Source organism: Drosophila virilis, chromosome 2, assembly GCF_030788295.1.
Source record: "Drosophila virilis strain 15010-1051.87 chromosome 2, Dvir_AGI_RSII-ME, whole genome shotgun sequence".
Taxonomy (NCBI): domain Eukaryota; kingdom Metazoa; phylum Arthropoda; class Insecta; order Diptera; family Drosophilidae; genus Drosophila; species Drosophila virilis.
In genome coordinates this window covers 2,869,790-2,887,098 of record NC_091544.1, presented here as the reverse complement: position 1 = coordinate 2,887,098, position 17,309 = coordinate 2,869,790, and the positions used below count along the sequence as shown (strand labels likewise).

General features: G+C 45.8%; 6 protein-coding genes across 12 annotated transcripts; 3 read left to right on the top strand and 3 right to left on the bottom strand.

Annotated features, from left to right (window-relative positions):
- The first annotated feature begins 101 nt into the window (after positions 1-101).
- LOC6635150 (luciferin 4-monooxygenase) lies at positions 102-2,788 on the top strand. 3 transcript variants are annotated; one of them, XM_070207649.1, is made up of 4 exons: positions 102-168; positions 785-1,461; positions 1,527-1,686; positions 1,739-2,788. In XM_070207649.1, exons 2-4 carry the CDS (start codon positions 791-793, stop codon positions 2,540-2,542), a joined length of 1,635 nt encoding a protein of 544 aa, XP_070063750.1. In that variant the 5' UTR covers positions 102-168; positions 785-790; the 3' UTR covers positions 2,543-2,788. The 3 variants fall into 3 exon arrangements, with proteins under 3 accessions (XP_070063750.1, XP_002058634.1, XP_070063749.1); XM_002058598.4 differs by lacking the exon at positions 102-168 and adding an exon at positions 243-401; XM_070207648.1 differs by lacking the exon at positions 102-168 and adding an exon at positions 464-567.
- On the bottom strand, positions 2,626-9,052 carry Myo95E (Myosin 95E). Of its 4 annotated transcripts, XM_002058597.4 has the most exons (17): positions 8,789-8,920; positions 8,622-8,737; positions 7,499-8,561; positions 7,371-7,434; positions 7,276-7,289; positions 7,112-7,196; positions 6,961-7,055; positions 6,756-6,903; positions 6,381-6,703; positions 6,072-6,319; positions 5,318-6,014; positions 5,165-5,224; positions 4,738-5,069; positions 4,534-4,669; positions 4,213-4,365; positions 4,027-4,154; positions 2,626-3,964 (listed from the first exon to the last, which is right to left on the bottom strand). In XM_002058597.4, exons 1-17 carry the CDS (start codon positions 8,891-8,893, stop codon positions 3,841-3,843), a joined length of 3,891 nt encoding a protein of 1,296 aa, XP_002058633.3. In that variant the 5' UTR covers positions 8,894-8,920; the 3' UTR covers positions 2,626-3,840. The 4 variants fall into 4 exon arrangements, 3 of the variants coding, with proteins under 3 accessions (XP_002058633.3, XP_015024954.2, XP_070063748.1); XM_015169468.3 differs by lacking the exon at positions 5,165-5,224 and having other exon boundaries at positions 8,789-9,052; XM_070207647.1 differs by lacking the exons at positions 7,276-7,289; positions 8,622-8,737; positions 8,789-8,920 and having other exon boundaries at positions 7,499-7,536.
- Positions 9,053-9,755: 703 nt separating this feature from the next.
- On the top strand, positions 9,756-11,068 carry TBC1d7 (TBC1 domain family member 7). 2 transcript variants are annotated; one of them, XM_002058596.4, is made up of 4 exons: positions 9,756-10,412; positions 10,473-10,704; positions 10,760-10,859; positions 10,929-11,068. In XM_002058596.4, exons 1-3 carry the CDS (start codon positions 9,844-9,846, stop codon positions 10,841-10,843), a joined length of 885 nt encoding a protein of 294 aa, XP_002058632.1. In that variant the 5' UTR covers positions 9,756-9,843; the 3' UTR covers positions 10,844-10,859; positions 10,929-11,068. The 2 variants fall into 2 exon arrangements, with proteins under 2 accessions (XP_002058632.1, XP_070063752.1); XM_070207651.1 differs by having other exon boundaries at positions 10,760-10,936.
- mRpS24 (mitochondrial ribosomal protein S24) lies at positions 10,859-11,674 on the bottom strand. Its single transcript, XM_002058595.4, has 3 exons — positions 11,519-11,674; positions 11,261-11,462; positions 10,859-11,202 (listed from the first exon to the last, which is right to left on the bottom strand). Exons 1-3 carry the CDS (start codon positions 11,534-11,536, stop codon positions 10,913-10,915), a joined length of 510 nt encoding a protein of 169 aa, XP_002058631.1. The 5' UTR covers positions 11,537-11,674; the 3' UTR covers positions 10,859-10,912.
- A 376-nt stretch (positions 11,675-12,050) lies between these two features.
- Apc2 (Adenomatous polyposis coli 2) lies at positions 12,051-15,654 on the top strand. The gene is made up of 2 exons (XM_002058594.4): positions 12,051-15,133; positions 15,195-15,654. The coding sequence occupies exons 1-2, from the start codon at positions 12,308-12,310 to the stop codon at positions 15,558-15,560; spliced, it is 3,192 nt and encodes a 1,063-aa protein (XP_002058630.1). The 5' UTR covers positions 12,051-12,307; the 3' UTR covers positions 15,561-15,654.
- LOC6635062 (vesicular integral-membrane protein VIP36) lies at positions 15,580-17,309 on the bottom strand. The gene is made up of 5 exons (XM_002058593.4): positions 17,068-17,309; positions 16,872-16,987; positions 16,614-16,811; positions 16,230-16,559; positions 15,580-16,172 (listed from the first exon to the last, which is right to left on the bottom strand). Exons 1-5 carry the CDS (start codon positions 17,192-17,194, stop codon positions 15,966-15,968), a joined length of 978 nt encoding a protein of 325 aa, XP_002058629.1. The 5' UTR covers positions 17,195-17,309; the 3' UTR covers positions 15,580-15,965.

Below are 17,309 nucleotides of genomic sequence, written 5' to 3'. Positions count from 1 at the left end.
AACAACAACAACAAAATCAATCGATGAATCGATAAATTCGGTTAAGCAGCAGGGTTGCAGCGTTGCCAACGCGCATTAAATTCGAACAGCTGATGCGAATGTAAACATGAGCGAAATGTTACAATAAGCGACTCTCAGCTCGCTCTTGCTAAAATATTTGTAAAGTAGGTGGGTCTTCACTGCATATATGTATATAATATTTTACACTAATTCACAGCGAATGTTATTAAAGCGCCTGCGCGCTGCGCCTTAATCTTATCAGTGGCATTAATCTAATCTGAGCATAAAAGCTGGGCTATTCGATCCGCGCCTTCTGTGTCAAGAACAGTTAGTTGTGGAAGCCGCAATATAACGGAGCGTGCCAATTCTCTCTGCAAGTCTTAAGCCCAACATTTTGTGAAGTAAGCTGATTAATTAAAGAAAGAAAAACAACTGCTTGTTAATTTAAATTGCAAACCATGCTAAGCAGCTCGTGCTTGAGAAGGTTAGACGGCCATAGGTTTGGATGTCACCCCACTCTGTCTCCGGGGGGCAAACACTGACCTTTGGAGCGGCCCTCAATCTCAAGTGTGCAAACACATTTGCCTTTCATAGATAGCAGCAGGAAAATCATTTAACTTAAACTAAACTTTTTTAATAAACATTCGATAAGATTAAGCAGGTTCAAAGTGTGTTGAAGAAAAAGAAAGAACATTAATTAAAAATTTAAGCTTATTTAGGGGTTTGCTGTAAGAGTAAATCCACCCTTGTTCTTGGCAATCATTAATTTTTTTTATTTTTGCAGTTCATCATGACATCAACTCTGCTGCCTGGTAATATTGTTTACGGCGGGCCCATACCCGTGCGGGTGGCGCAGGATTATCGCTCCTTGGGACAGTTTATTATTGACAAATACAAGAGCTTTGGCGACCAAACTGTGATGATTGACGCTGTGACTGGCACGGAATATAGTGCCAAGTTTATGTACGAATCGATAGTGCGATTGGCCCAAATACTCCAGAAACTGGGCGTCAAGCAGAACGATGTCATCGGGCTGTCCAGCGAGAACAGCGTTGGCTTTGCCGTAGCCATGTTTGCCGGATTCGCAGTGGGCGCAACCGTGGCGCCCTTAAATGTCACCTACTCCGAACGTGAGGTGGATCATGCCATAAATCTGTCGCGTCCAAAGGTCATATTCGCCTCGAAGATCACCGTTGACCGTGTTGCCAAGGTGGCCAAAAAGAACAAGTTTGTCAAGGCCATTATTGCGCTCAGCGGCTCCTCCAGCAATCATCCAAATGTGCATTCCTTCTTGGATTTGATGAACAACGACAAGTTCAAAACAAAACCCGACTTTACATCGCCGGTGGCCAACAAAACTGAGGATGTTGCCCTAATTGTATGCTCCTCGGGCACCACGGGCCTGCCCAAGGGTGTCCAGTTGACACAGTTCAATCTGTTGGCTACGATCGATTCGCAAATGTTAGTTAAATGAAAATATATGTTTATTTGTTTTTATTATCCATTCGTTACTCGTTTCTTTGCAGCCAGCCCACCATGATGCCGCTCTCCGAGATTACGCTGCTGACGGTCATTCCCTGGTTCCATGCCTTTGGCTGCCTCACGCTCATCACAACGGCCACGATGGGCACGCGTCTCGTCTATTTGCCCAAATTCGAAGAGAATCTGTTTCTCTCCGCCATTGAGGTAGCTAAGTCTAAAAACTATATACATATTTTGAATACTTCGCATATTGCAGAAATACCGCGTTATGATGGCCTTCATGGTGCCGCCACTTATGGTCTTCCTGGCCAAGCATCCGATTGTGGACAAGTATGATCTGTCCTCGCTGATGGTCTTGCTTTGCGGTGCTGCACCACTCAGCCGTGAGACCGAAGATCAAATAAAGGAGCGAATCGGTGTACCCTTCATTCGCCAGGGCTACGGCCTCAGCGAGTCGACGCTCAGTGTTCTGGTGCAGACGGATGACTTTTGCAAGCCGGGCAGCGTTGGCGTGCTGAAGGTTGGAATCTATGCCAAGGTCATTGATCCCGATACGGGCAAACATCTGGGACCGAACGAACGGGGCGAGCTATGTTTCAAAGGCGATGGCATCATGAAGGGCTACATTGGCGATACCAAATCAACACAGACTGCCATTAAGGACGGCTGGTTACACACCGGAGATATTGGCTACTATGACGATTCATTCGAGTTCTTCATTGTGGATCGCATCAAGGAGCTCATTAAATACAAGGGCTTCCAGGTGCCACCGGCCGAAATCGAGGCACTCTTGCTAACCAACGATAAGATCAAAGATGCTGCTGTTATTGGCAAACCCGATGAGGCGGCTGGCGAGCTGCCCATGGCATTTGTGGTCAAGCAGGCGAATGTCCAGCTCACCGAGGAGGATGTGATAACTTATGTGCACGAACGCGCCTCGCCGGCCAAACGCCTGCGCGGCGGCGTACTCTTCGTGGACGAGATACCTAAAAATCCCAGCGGCAAAATATTGCGTCGTGTCCTGCGCGACATGCTCAAGAAGCCAAAATCGAAATTGTAAACCATGTCCATCAGCCATATATATGCTATAAAGCCCAGTGAACCGTTAAAACGCGACTAAGAGAATAATATTGTACAAAGAAAAACTTTTCCATGCGTACGCTTTATTATTACTAAACTTTGTTCTTATCATTTTATTTCGTTTTATAAACTACCAACTGGTTGGATTGTGTTTATATTTATCTTGGCTTTTTTAGAGTATTGTATGATGTAATTTAAATCTAAATAAAAACTATTTTCATACATACACACAGATATTCGGCATCGTGTTGCTACCCATTTAATTAGTCGGTAATATACACACTCTGATCCAGTTATGTTCATGAAATTCAACTATATATGCAAGTGTTAGTTACATTTGATCTCTGTCTGAGCTATCAATAACAAGTTTTGTATATAAACAACTACATCATATAGTTTATGTAAGTACGACCAACTGTTGTAACAAACATTCGTAAAATTTGTTTTCGTCTGGTTTCATATTGTTTCGGTTCCGGTTGCCTTTTGTCATTTATGTATAATTGAATTATCCACTTTATATATGTATGTATATATATTTTTTAAATATTTAACTACATGTTTTCTGGCTTGTAAATAGTTTTCCTAATTAACCTTTTTGGAAAAAAGTTTCACAAGAGTTTTATTCTTCTATCTCTCACTGGGTTCTGAGGCGCAGATTCATATTGTGTTTAGTAAATATAGAGCTATATATATATATATATATATGCTTGTATGAGTTCTATAGCATTAGTTCACTAATTATTGTGTATGAAACCTTAAATGTAAGAGAAATGCTTTGGTTTCTATAACGGAAATATCGTATTTTGTGTGTGTAAAATATCTAACGCTTCACTGTGCCACGTTCCTAACGTAGTTCTCTTTGTTGCAATGTTAATCGACTTGGTGCTTGACTTACAATTAAACCTAGCTCGAAAAATTAGTTAAATAAATTCAGTTGTTCATTTCGTTAGTTATTACTTAAGTATATCAAAGAAATGGTGCTGATTTAAATTAGTTATTTATCCCCCAACCCACCCCCTCTTTCATTTTGGCACAATTTTGACAACGAACTTGTGAGACTGATTGTCAGTTGTGAGCAAAATAATATTATATTTGAGTCAGTGTGTGTGTAAATATTGTTAAAATTATGCTTTGGTCCCCGGGACCAAGTCAACATAGATCTAATAAGTGCATGCGGATTGCTTGGAAATGAATATAATTGATATAAAAACTTGAGATCCTATAAATGACCCGCACACTAACCAAAACCAAGGCGCAAAGACGCTGCAAATTCACTAATCAGACAATTATCTCCATGCGATTTGCCTTGCGCGTGACTTTTGGCGGCCCTTGTGCCAAATCCGATAAGCCGCCGTATTTGAATGAGAAGATGACCGTCTGCTGTCCAAAGTTTGCCTCAAATCTGCAAGAAAAAAACAATTTTAATTTCATAGCTATTTGTTAACAAGGCCTACTACTACTCACTCGGTGCTTATATGTATCTCTGGCGGTTTGCCCGTCGCATTTTGTATGACCAGAAACATTTTGGTAACAATTTCGATGACATGGCCCGTTTGAAACACAAAATCACCCTTTTTGCGACCAAATTCCGACTGAATAGAAATACATTTTCATTAGATTGGTTTAAAATAAAGTCTTCTTTTCAGTTACCGCTTTCACATGAAACACGGCAATGTCATCCAGATAGGGGCTCAGGGACATGCGATAAATCTCCGAGGCAGGCACTCGATACTTGATTTGAAGCGTGCGCTGGTCCAGCAGAAGCAGCGATGATGTGGACAGCACCAGCAAAATGGGCACAAACTGCAAGTACAATAGATATAGCATAAATATATAAGCTATAAGGAAAATACAAGACAAGGAATATCCAGAGAGAGAGATACCCGGCACACTCGTTTCTCTGTGCTTTATCCTCCTCTTGGAACCATTCCACCAGAATGCACCCTTAATTTTAGGCTTCTAAAACCGTACCTTGCCGCTGGAGCGCGCTATCTTGTTAATGATGTCTGCAAATACGACATACTGATCATTGGTCTCCGCACAAATCTTCTTCCACTGCTGATTGTGGCGCAGCCGCACATAGTCGCCCACAAAGGGATGAGCCACGCTGCAAATTAAAAATATATATATTTCGATAAGCAAACCTTTGACATATTTAAGTGAGCGAGGACTGACCTGCGCGCATAGGATGCCTTGCGATCCTTGAATATAATGCTGGCAGTCACTTTTTCCCTCATGCGATTGCGAGCCGTTTGATCGAACGAATTGCGATAAATGTAGCACTTCCAGCGATGGTAGATGGCGCGCAGCAGACGCGATGCATCCGCCAGAAAACCAGGCGCCGCTGGCCATTCCAAGGAAAGCGGACTCAGCGTGTTCGGCGGCAGACGTAAGGGAATGGTGAGCAGATACTGTCGGATCTTCCACTGATGATAGTTACGCGCAATGACATCGACGGCCCATTTGACCTGACGCTTGTACTTCAGAGAACGATATTCCTCGCGTGCCTGCCAAAAGTTGATTAAAACAAACGATAAGTACTTATGCATTAATTGGATATCTGGGTGGGGTATGAGTGGGAGTAAGAACATGCAATGCTTACGACACGATATAAACTCCACAAATGCCTACGGCCCGTGAAGGGAATGCCGAAACGGCACTCCTACATATATAAAAATAAAAAAATCATATATAGAAATATGTACATCAAATTTTGTGATAGCCATGCAAATGCTGCAGTGCAGCAGCTACTTACACGCCACGTGCGCCACGCACTCGAGATGACCATTTGGCTGTGGCGCATGCGCCTATAACGCTTTCTGGCATGATACATACGAAACATTTTCTGTATGAGCACAGCCAGCTCGGAGATGCGCAGCCGGCGAAACTGTTCCAGCTCGTAGACGGTGCGCGGACTGCGCACGAACACATTCTTGGTGCCGAGCGTAAACTCAGCCGACGGCAGCGGCAGATTGCGTATGATCAGAGCTATGCCCTCCACCTGGCTGCCGCCATGGAAATGCGGCCAGGTCAAACTGTTGAGCAGCTTGTAGCGTTGAAAGAACTTGACGTGCGGCAAATGGTAACAGTGTCCAGTGCGACAGAGATGCACCAGCGGCATCAGCGACATGTAGCGCACCTGATGCTGCACCAAGGCCAAATCGAACTGATGCGACTGCTTGCATTCGTTGGGCTTTATGCAGAACACATAATGGGCGCGACGATGCTTCACGATGGACAACAAAGTTTGAAGCTGCGTGCGTATATTGGTGCTGAGCGTTGTTGGCTTTTTGCTGGCCTGCCGGCGCGGATTTCCCTCCGGGAATAGGCTCTGCACCAGCGACAGTTGGCTCTGATAGAAGGCAGCGCTTATATATTTCGGCAGCATGTCCGAGTTCTTTTCCAAAAATCGATGTACAGAATAGTTAACAACATTGGCAAAGTGGCGAATTCTTTGGAATATAATATACATTTTTAGTTACGGTCTAGCAGTGCTGGAATGGACTTACTGAAAGCACATGGAATTGCTGCCGCTGGTCATGAAATTGGGATGGCCGGCGCAGCATTGCTGTATGCGCAGCAACAGTGACTCGTTGTTGTTCAGATGGGGTTCGTTAATTAGACTTAAAATGCCATAGCTGGGCTTATCAATCAGTTCGCATATGGACTCGTTGTCAAAGTAATCGATGCGCGACCAATCCAGGCCCTCTCGCAAATACAGCTCCTGCTCTGAGCGCAACACATTGAACACAAAATTCTGATAAGGAAGAAGGCACGTTAATACAATTGCCAACTATTGTGTCACATTTGCAACGTACCTGATGTATCTTTTCGGCACTGTAGTTAATGGCAAACTGCTCGAAGGAATTATGATCCAGCACCTCAAAGCCGTAAAAGTCGAGCAGGGCAAGATTCTTTTCGCGCTGCGTGGACTTCATTGTCTCATTGATCTTATTCACCAGCCAGGTAAATAGGCGACTGTAGAGTGTACGACAGAGCGTGTTCCGATTGCTGGCAGCCTGCCTGGCATCCATTTCACAGCCAACATCCTCCTGTGTGCTGCTCGTGCTGTTCGCTCGCGTCAGGCAATTGATTAAAATTTGAGCTTCTAAATTGAGCAGCTGCGCAGTCTCTTGCACTTCTACAAGAACAAGAACTTCAAATTGGGTTTTTAGCTTAGTTTTGGGACATACCATAGACATTCGAAACCTGACAGCCTTCGGTGCCATCAATGTTGGTCACGGGCACAAACATGAAGTTGCCCAGCTTCAGGACCACGGCAATAACTCGAAAAATAGAGTTGGTCTCATCACAGCTCAAACCAAGCACGTCTAGTGAACGCTGTTAATGTAATTAATTTGATGACTTTACTTTGATAATATAATAATTACAACTGACCTTTGTGTAATGAAAGTTGGCACGATCCTCTTCCATGGCAGTTGTATTCCGCAGCAGTTCATACTTTTCCACATTGCGAAACAACTTCAGAGATTCTTTAAACAAAATAATTAGTTAATCAAATACGATTTGTAATTGGAAACAAACTTACTTAGTAACTGAAGATCCGCGCCCAACAGCAACTGATAAAATATGTGAAAATTGCGCTCGCCAATCATGGTATCCGTGATGCGAGTCTAAATGGAGATCATAAAAAAAGAGGCATACAGAAGAGTGAGTAAATTATTAATAGCTGATATATCGAACAATTCAAACCTTTTCCAACATATCTTATGTGAGTTAGGCATGGAAATAATTTCATAGTAATGTATTTTAATTCCAATTTAAGAGTTTAATCTTTAGCTACTTACAGTGGGTTATGTGCACGCCCATGGGATCTCCCTTGAAGTCGATTTCAATGTCAAACAGTTTGCCCTGAAAGCATGCAAGAACCATATATTAGTATTTACTAAGAGCTATGGATAGAGAAACGACTTACATATCTGCTGGAGTTGTTGTTCTTTAGTGTGCAGGCATTGCCCATGGCCTCCAGGAAGACATCCGCGCAGGTGACGCACTCGCGCAGCCGCAAGCTGGGCGACTTGTGGCGTCTATGCAACGAGGAGCTAGCCGAGGGCGTGGGCGAAACATTAGCGCTGCCAAGCACCTTGCTCAGCTTGTGTGCATCGTACAGCGATATACGTTGCGTGGAGCCAGTGGACAGCTGTCGCTCCGCTTGGCTTTCGTTTGAGTGCTGTCGCACCAGATTCGAACAGCTACCGCGTTGCGGTTGCTGCAGTTGGTTGGCAGTAGACAGGCGGCTATTGCTGCCCCGCAGCAATATCAGAGCGGCGTCGCGCTCCTCCTTCTCCAGGCTTTGGGCGCGTGTGCATTTGCTGTGGCCGCACTGACGGCAGCCGCCGTGCAAGTACTTGGGCGACGTGCTGGACGAGCCCGTTCGCGAGGGCGTCCCGGCCAGCGGTCCATAGGTGGCAGTGCAGGTGTTGACTTGTATCTGTTGATGCTTGAAGCATGATTTCGTTGGATGCAAATGTCCATGGGAAGCGGCCGATTCCAGCAGCGTGCTGATATTCTCAGTGCTTTTGTGATGCGAAAAGTCAAAGTCAACAATTTTTTCACGCATGTTGCGCCTGGCTTGGCGTTCGATGCTCTCGGCACGCATTCGCGACCGCTGTATCGCACCTGGCCCCGGACCCGGACCCGGTGACGGCGACTGGCGACGTGAATTGGATGTGCTGCCTTGACTGTTTGCGGAAGCTGCGTTGTTTTTGCATATGATAAAATTAGCGGTGCCAGAGCAGCTGCTCGAGGCGCGTCGGTGGGCATGTATGCCCATGCCGCTCGTCGAGCTGCCGGAGGACTGCTTGCGTAGTTCATTTGGGGTGCCAGTGCAAGGCGCACGATCCTGTATGTGTGTAAGAAAATTGACAATCATTTTAAAGGTCTCCGTTTTGCCAGCGCCTCCCTCGCCAGTGAGCAGCACGCACTGATCCTCGCTCTGATCCTTGAGAGATTGATAAGCCAAATTGGTAAGCCCATAGCTGTCCAGGATTAAACGATTATATTACAGGGATTATCCTCAAAACAGGGAGCGGACTTACATGTGTGGTGGCAGCTGAAAAATGCCTTTATTGCCATAGTTGCGTATATTCTCCAACGAATGCTCAGATATGTGATGATATGGATTCAAAGCCACAACAGAAGTTCCAATGTAGGTCTAAAGGCGAGACATCAAATGTGATCCAAGTCGATTCTCAGGATTACTTACATATATATGGTCGCGCTTGTAACGCTGATGTATGTTGCTTATGAAGCTATCCTCGGACAGGTTTTCCAGCAGAACTGAGTCCCAGGTGCCAATCTCCTGTTCCATTTTGCCCTGTCCAAGCCCTTGCAACGTGTACGGCAAAAACAACAACAACAACAACAACAACAAATGCAAATGCAGAGCATAACATTTGAATTTATCAACTGCAACTGCAAAGAGAATCAAGAAACAGTACAAATGTGGCATAATTGCATAAATTATCATAAACACATTTGTGTTTTGATTTTCTGATTGAATTATTGATTTTAATTTTCAGCCTCTGCGAAGACAGCAACAGTGTGTAATACATGTAGATAGGCTTTTCGATTTATTAACAATTGCCGCCTTTGCTTTGATTAGTTAAATAATATGTTACTTGGCCAGCGTTCATCACTTTAATATGCATTTAATTGGAACATTTTATCACTGTAACAGCTTTGTTTACCTTTTCACACAATATTTGGGCATTTTGTAGCGAAATGCAATGCACAACGGTACTTACGTACCTACGTAATGGCAAAGTCAGCTACGTAACGGAAAAGCGACACGTAACGCTAAAAGGAGTAAATGAACTGTGAACGCAAAAAGAGCTAACTTAACATGTGTCTTGTAAGAAACTACATTAGTATTTTAAGTAACAGCTGCAGTAGTAAGAGTCAGAACAATCAGCTGTAGTATATGAACAGCTGATTTCAACTGTTCGGTAAATTATGGTGAGCTTGCCAAATTATAAGCTAAATTAATTTTAATGTAATACAACCAAAAAGTACTTTAAATAATTAATTGATATCATTATATTAAACGCAAAGGTCTCTTAATATTCAAATATTTCTGGAATTGGCGCCAATGAGTTTTACTTAGAAAAAAGTGACCAGAGTTTAGTCTAAATTTGACCAATTCAAAATTCATTAAATTTTGACATTTTTAGGGTTATTTCTGCTGTTTGCTGCTGCTGCCCCAGTCGAGCGACTTGAAATAAACAAAGCACGGAGAAATAGATGAAATACATATGAAAGATGACCACAGATGAGCGTAATTTTAGATCTAGTTACTATGAAAAAGTTGGCTGTTTTAGCGTTGAAGAAAAGAAATCACTCGATAAACTGCTACAGGATGACATACGCAATCTGGCCAAGCTGAAGCACTTCGTATATACCTATACGGTCCCAGCACAGCAGCGCAGTCTGCTCTGGAGTCTGATAATGGGTATAATGCCACTGCACAAAAGCAATACTGAATATGTTCGGGAGCAACGTCGCCAGGTCTACGAGGATTTGCTGCGTGCCGTGACTGTAATGCGTTGCGTAGACCTGGACTCAAGGTCCAGAGATTTGGTGCTGTATAAAATGTGGTTACTGGAAAACAATCGGCTGTTGCATAGTAATATTCGAGCCGGAGCTCAGGCAGATGACAATCATTTCGTTGAAATTGTGCGCACACTACTTGACATATTTGACGATGAAGTGGAAACGTACTGGATAGCCAAGGAGTTCTACCAGTATACGCGTGACCTGAAGAAGGAATGTGGCAAACTAAAGGAATTGACCCAGATACTACTCAAGCGCGAAGACATTGGATTATTTTAGTAGGTACTATATATATTGTATACAACTGTTTTTTATTGAAATCAGTTTTTTGATTGCAGTCGCTTAGAAAAGCTTGGTCTATTTGATATTAACTCGAAGCTCTTGGAGAACTGGTATATAACCTGCTTCGCCGGGGTCATTTGCGAGACTATGTTAGTCAAAATTTGGGACAAGGTATGCGGTGGCGCCAAGAAGATCGTCGTATTCCTCTTTCTGGAGCTGGTGAAAGACATCAAGTCTTTGATATTCGATCTAAGCTCTCAGGAGGAGCTGAAAGCATTGATCGAGACGGTATGAAGCATACATATCACATTTTAAAGGTACCTGATCGTTGCCTATTTTTCAGGTCAAAGATAAGGATGGGGTCATTGTAAACAAAGCCATTAAATCTTGGCACAGCAATAACAGCGAGGTGGAATACGCGCATTGAGTAGCCACTAAAAAATGTATGTACTATAAGTTTAAATATATTGTAGAGCCAAGTATAAACGCATAGGTACTAAATATATTTAAAGACCACGTCCTTCTTGTCGGCCACCGTCTGAAACTCGAGAGTGACGGGGCATTGCATCCAATAGGAGAGCAGCTCTTCCGTGTAGCCAATAAGGAAGTACATTTTGCGGGGGCTAATCGCCTGTCGTATGATGGCAGCAATGCGTATTGTATTGTGTTGTCGCTTTATAATAATTTCGGAACAGACGAGCGCATGCCAGGTGCCAGTTACAAACTTGCGAATGAAGACATCCTCGATGGCTGTCTGAGACGGACGCAAGGCATCCTTAAGAGTGGCTGAAAAATGTTTATGAAATTCTATAAAATTCAATAAAAGCAAATGTAGCGCACATACATGTGTTCCAAGAGTTCCAGGACTTGCGATGTCCAATAAAATGCGGCGGATTGGCCATCTCGTAGGTGAGCGGCCGATCCCGTTTTACGGTTATGCGGTAACGTCCAGACTGCACGCGACAGCAAACTGCGCTGGTGTGCAATGCCGATTTGTTGCTCAGGCTGAGCTGTGCCTCAGCCAGTGGCAATATTTGCGTAGGCACCTAAAAAAGGCAACACGAATAACGTTTAACTGCTATTTATTAATTGTTTTATTTACCTTTTTCAAGAAATTCATTCTTTTCTACGACTAGCTCAATGCGGCGTAGCAGCTGTGTGACCAGCTGATTTGCGTGACGTAACGTAACATCAACTAGTGATGGTAGAAAGACACAATGTTTCTTAGAATATTACGATACGTATACGTTAAATGACCGTATTAATTGTGACGTCACAACGGTGGACTTTTAAATTTTAAAATCTTACAAATTACCTATTGTTACATTAAATATAGTATGCTATTTATGAAAATCAAATAAAATACAAATTATATATAAAAATATAGACACGCTAAGATGAAGCTTAAAATAATACTGTTTCATATATTTCGTTTGTTTGACGACCTTTGCAATATATAGATTTAGGATAAGAAGACACATTGTTTTTCTAAGTCAGTTATTTAAGTTATAGAAACTTAGCACAACTAGACAGTTTACTGCATCCCTAGAACTTTAGTGCATCGCAGCTGAAAACGCTGTGCGCGATACCTTGTATTTTCTTATGCCATGAAATGCAACTATCGATAACTTGTTGCTTTTCAAACCCGATACGAGTGTAACAGCAGCATCCAAACAAAGGCAGCTGCTTCTGCGCTGTAGGTTATTTTTACCTAGCTATTATGAAGCACCTCACAACATAGCACATGTCGGCTACCTGCGCGTTAACAGTGCCTCAAAGGACAGGCAAATATTATTTCCTGGAATACGCTTAGGTACAAAGCTACAGCGAGTGCGAGAGAGTTTTAGCGTTAAGCCCGGCAAAATCAATAAAGTGGAAATCATTTGCAAACATGACGCTGAACGAGAGCGACGCTCACAAGCAACTGGAGCTAACGCGCAACTTTCTGGAGTTATCGAGGAATGCGGATACCTGCGCCGCACTGCGCAGCTCCGACTGCATTCAGCTATTGGTGAAAATTCTGCATGCCAATGACGATGGAGCCGTCGCGGGCGGAGCCGCGCGCAAGAACGCCAGCCAAGCCCTGCACAACATTGTCCAGGGGAATCAGCGGGAAGTGAAGGTGCTGCGACTGCTGGATCAAATCCATGATTATAGCTGTAATTTTTTGCGCACACAACTGCAAAGCGGCGGCGAATCGATTGCCGACGATGAGGAGCGTCATCCATTGGCCGCCATGAAGCTGCTGATGAAGGCCAGCTTCGATGAGGAGCATCGCCAGACCATGTGCGAGCTGGGCGCCCTAAAAGCCATACCAAATCTGGTGCATCTGGATCATGCCGTGCACGGCCCGGCAGCGGGCAGAGATCAATGCAATCTACTGCGACGCTATGCGCTCATGACGCTAACGAATCTCACCTGCGGCGAGGAGAACAACAAGTCGCTGCTCTGCGGCCAAAAGCAGTTCATGGAGGCGCTGGTAGCGCAGCTCGACTCAAACGCCGCTGCAGATATTGATGATCTGCTGCAGGCCACGGCCAGCGTTTTGCGCAATCTCTCGTGGCGCGCGGACAAACACCTGAAGACCATATTCAATGAGCTGGGCACAGTGACGGCTCTCGCCTTGGCCGCCATGCACAACAAAAGCGAGAACACCTTGAAGGCAATTCTGTCAGCTCTGTGGAACCTGTCGGCGCACTGCAGCACCAACAAGGCGGAGTTCTGTGCCGTCGATGGCGCACTGGGGTTTCTTGTGCAAATGCTTAGCTACGAGGGACCCAGCAAAACGCTGAAGATTGTCGAGAATGCCGGCGGCATATTGCGCAACGTGTCCAGCCACATAGCTGTCTGTGAATCGTATCGTCAGATCCTGCGAGAGCACAACTGTTTGGCCATTCTGCTGCAACAGCTGAAGTCGGATAACCAGACGGTTGTGAGCAATTCATGCGGCACGCTCTGGAATCTGTCCGCACGCTGCCCCCAGGATCAGCAGTTTCTTATCGATCACAATGCCATTCCACTGCTCCGCGCTCTTGCCAGCTCGAAGAATCCCATGGTAGCTGAGGGCAGCGCATCTGCGCTCAAGAACTTGGTCAATTATCGCAACGCCCTTGAGCTGGCCACCAATAACGAGCTGCCGCCAAAGGAGCTGGACGGCCATGCGGGCACGCTGCCGCGACGTTACAGCTCCATGCGGCTGAGCAGCAATCCCACGGGCTCACTGAAGAAAATGCGTCCCGGCACGGCCAGCAGCAGCAGCAACGGGAGCAACACGTTGCCACGCAAATGCGAAAGCCGCGAGTCCATCTATTCCGGCAAATCCGACTCCGATTCCACAAAATACTCCACCAAATCCGACAGCGCCTTTGAGCAGCGCAAAATGAGCGCGGCCACAGTCAAGAGCCATTACGGCACGCCCACGGAGGAGCAACCGATTGACTACTCGATGAAGTACAGCTACAGCGAGCACAAGCCGGCCAAGGCCAGTTTCGACAACTCCATCGACCTGGATCAGCCTACGGATTTCAGTGCGCGCTACAAGGAAAGACGATCCGCGCAAGCGGCACAGCCGCAGCCAGCGGTGCGCGAGGACAGCAACGAGATACTGCTTATACTGGACGAAACTGGCAGCCCCGCTGCTGCGCCGCTCGCCAAGTCTGCGTCAGCCTGCGATTTGAGCAGCGATCAGGCTGAGCGTCCCAAGACGCTCAACTTGCGCAGCAATGCACTGGAGAATCTGACAGCCGTTAAACCCGACGCCTGTTTGCACACGCCAGAGCCGGAGCCCGGCGAGCGGCCAATCAACTATTGCGAGGAAGGCACGCCCGGCTGCTTCAGTCGCTTCGACTCGCTCAACAGCCTCACGGAGGGCGCCCCCAAGCAGCTTGTTGTTGTGCCCAAGTCAGCCAATGCACCACAACAGCCTGTTGCGGTAACTCCAACTAACAACAACAACAACAACAACAGCAACAGCCAGGCCATTGACTCCGCACTGGAGACGCCGCTGATGTTCTCCAGACGCAGCTCCATGGATTCCCTGGTCAATGATGAGACCATTGGCTGTGATGACAATGCTTCGGTTATAAGTGAATACAGTCGCATGCAAAGCGGCGTCATCTCACCCTCGGAGCTGCCGGATTCACCCACGCAGAGCATGCCGCAGTCGCCGCGTCGCGAACGCAAGCTGGAGACATTGCAGCTAAGTGCCAGCGGGAACAGTAATTCCAATGGAAATGACCTTAATGGCAACGATGCGCCGCGCAGCTACTGCACCGAGGATACGCCTGCGCTGCTGTCCAAGGCGGGCAGCAATAGCAATCTCTCGGTGCTTTCCATAGCCTCCACTGCAAATGACCAGAATGCCAATGCAGAGCAGATGCCACAAGCCCAGGTTAATGAGGATGCCATATCCAAGATGCGCTGCGGCGGCAGCGCTCTGCCCAGTTATCTGCCCGTAACGGATGAGATGAATAAGTACTACGTCGAGGACAGCCCTTGCAATTTCTCCGTAATCTCTGGACTCTCCAGCTTGACCGTAGGCTCGGCGCAAGTGGGTCCGGCGCGTGCACTGAAGCCGCCGCAGCTTTTACCTAGGAATGCCGAATTGGCGCCCAAATTGCCACCACGACGAAGTGCAGCACATGTGCTGCCCAAACGCAGCGATTCGCTCAGCTCATTATCAATGGATTCGGACGATGACTGCAATCTACTGAGTCAGGTAAGCGCACACTTAAAGAAAGCTTCTGTGGATGCTGTCACATAATCTCGTTACCTTTCAGGCCATTGCCGCCGGCAGTTGCAGACCCCAACCGAGCGGCGCCAGTGCCAGCACCAGCTCCAGTCTGACGAACACGCTGCCCAAGCCCAGCAACCACAGACGACAGACAATCGCTGGCGCCAAGACTGATTACAGCTCAGACGATTCGCTGGACGACGGCCAGTCCAAGTCATTGTTTGAACAGTGCATATTGAGTGGGATGCACAAGTCCAACGATAACTTGGAGAGTGAACGCAATGAGCCGCCCAGCGATCGATTTGTCAGCAATCAGGTGCGCCAGATCGAGTCCATGTTGGCCACGGTGCGGCCGACGCCACCGCGTTCAGCCTCGGGCAGCCGGCAGCGCCAGCACCATCACTGGGTCTAACCAATTAAAGTGTTTGCAGTTGTTTGGTCGTTTCTTTTTTAAATCTTTTCTCTAATGTAATGTACACACTGCAATAATATTCTTACGGTCTCAATTTGTCTATAGTTCAGGATACAAAATTTTCACTTAAATTTAACAATTGCCCATTCGTCTTCCCCGTTGCGTGCGTCGTTGTTTTGCCTGATCCACAATTTTCGACAAAATAAGAACATTCTAACAAAAACCGCGTGGTAGTCTAGATAACTTAAGAACAAGTATCGTCGTAATGGGTACATTCAATATAAATTAACTTTAAGAGGACTTTAAACTTCTTGTCAGCTGCTGCTTGTAACATGATGTTTTGGTAGACTATGCCTAGGTTTGGTTGCTTTTATTGTTGCTGTTGCAGTTGGAGCTCTCGCTTTTTCAGTAGAAGCGTTTTCGCGCATTGCGATCCTTGAAATACGATATGGCGAAAATTGCCACGCCCGCCGTCACCAGCACCACAAATAGCAGTATGAAAAAGATCTTGGCATTCGACATTCCTGGCTTGGGATCATCTTTGTGCTCTCGCGGCGCTTCAAATGTTTTGGCATTTGGAATAATGTTGCTACGCTGCAAGATCTCGTCATGCTGCAGTACAAATTAATTAATTAATAATTAAGCCTGCCTGCCCATATTAGTACTTACACTGATATTTGTGTCAATATCAAAGAACTTGAAGCTATGTATGTCATGGTTATCGGACAAGTCACCCGTTGTTGCTGACATGCCAAAGTAATAGCCCGTGGGCAGCTCCACATTGTTAACCACAAAGCAGTTTTTCCACTCGTTGCGATTCTCGAGATCCGTCGAAACGGACAACACATCGTTCTCATATCGGATGCTTATAAATGTGTCGTAATCCACATTACGGAAGCGCACTTCACAGCCGGCCAGTTGGGTATGCGTGCCATCTCGGTCGTGATCATAGCTCCAGGTACCGTTATTGACCATAGCGCTCAAATAGGGATGTTGATGCTGAATGCAAAAAGGGATTAGGATAACATTGCCACAGGCGTACATGCCACTTACATTATGCGGTCCGTTGTGATTGCTGTAGGTGTCCAGTATAATGGCCAGCCCAGAGAAATGATCTTTGCTGCCAAAAACAGGACCAGTTTGCATCCGATCCTTGGTATACCAAATGGCGAATCCATCGCCAAACAGCTCATTGCCCTTGCCATGTACTTTGAACCCAACGTGAACCTCCCAATTGCGTCCCATGATGGGCTGCAATAGATATACATTTGCAACAATTATTTAATAAATACAATTTTAATGCCCGCATACCGAATAGTTCCACAGTGCGCCGCTCTTTGATTGCAAATCCGGTGTCAGTCTTATGTAGTTACTGGTGACCATTGTGTTGCCCAGAAAATCCCAGTGGGGTAGTATAACGCCAACGCCTGGAATGGATAACGAATCGTGTCGTGTTTATGGCATGCCTCTGGCACGCACAGCTATGCATCATAAAGTGTTATCTTACCTTGAAATGGACGCACCAGACTGTGTTCCCGCTTCATATACTCATTGTTTTCGGAGCCTGTCACTAGCTCCAAAGCCAGAAGAGTGCCGAAAAATGCCAGGATCCAATTTGTGTTTGTGTGCGTCATTTTGGCATGCGTTGGCGTCTACTCTACGAAAATTTGGTTTAAACTCAGGCGAATATTTCTCGCTTTTTCGGTGCTGATGCCGGTTTGATGAGTGGTTGCTTTTTGCTAGTTGTTG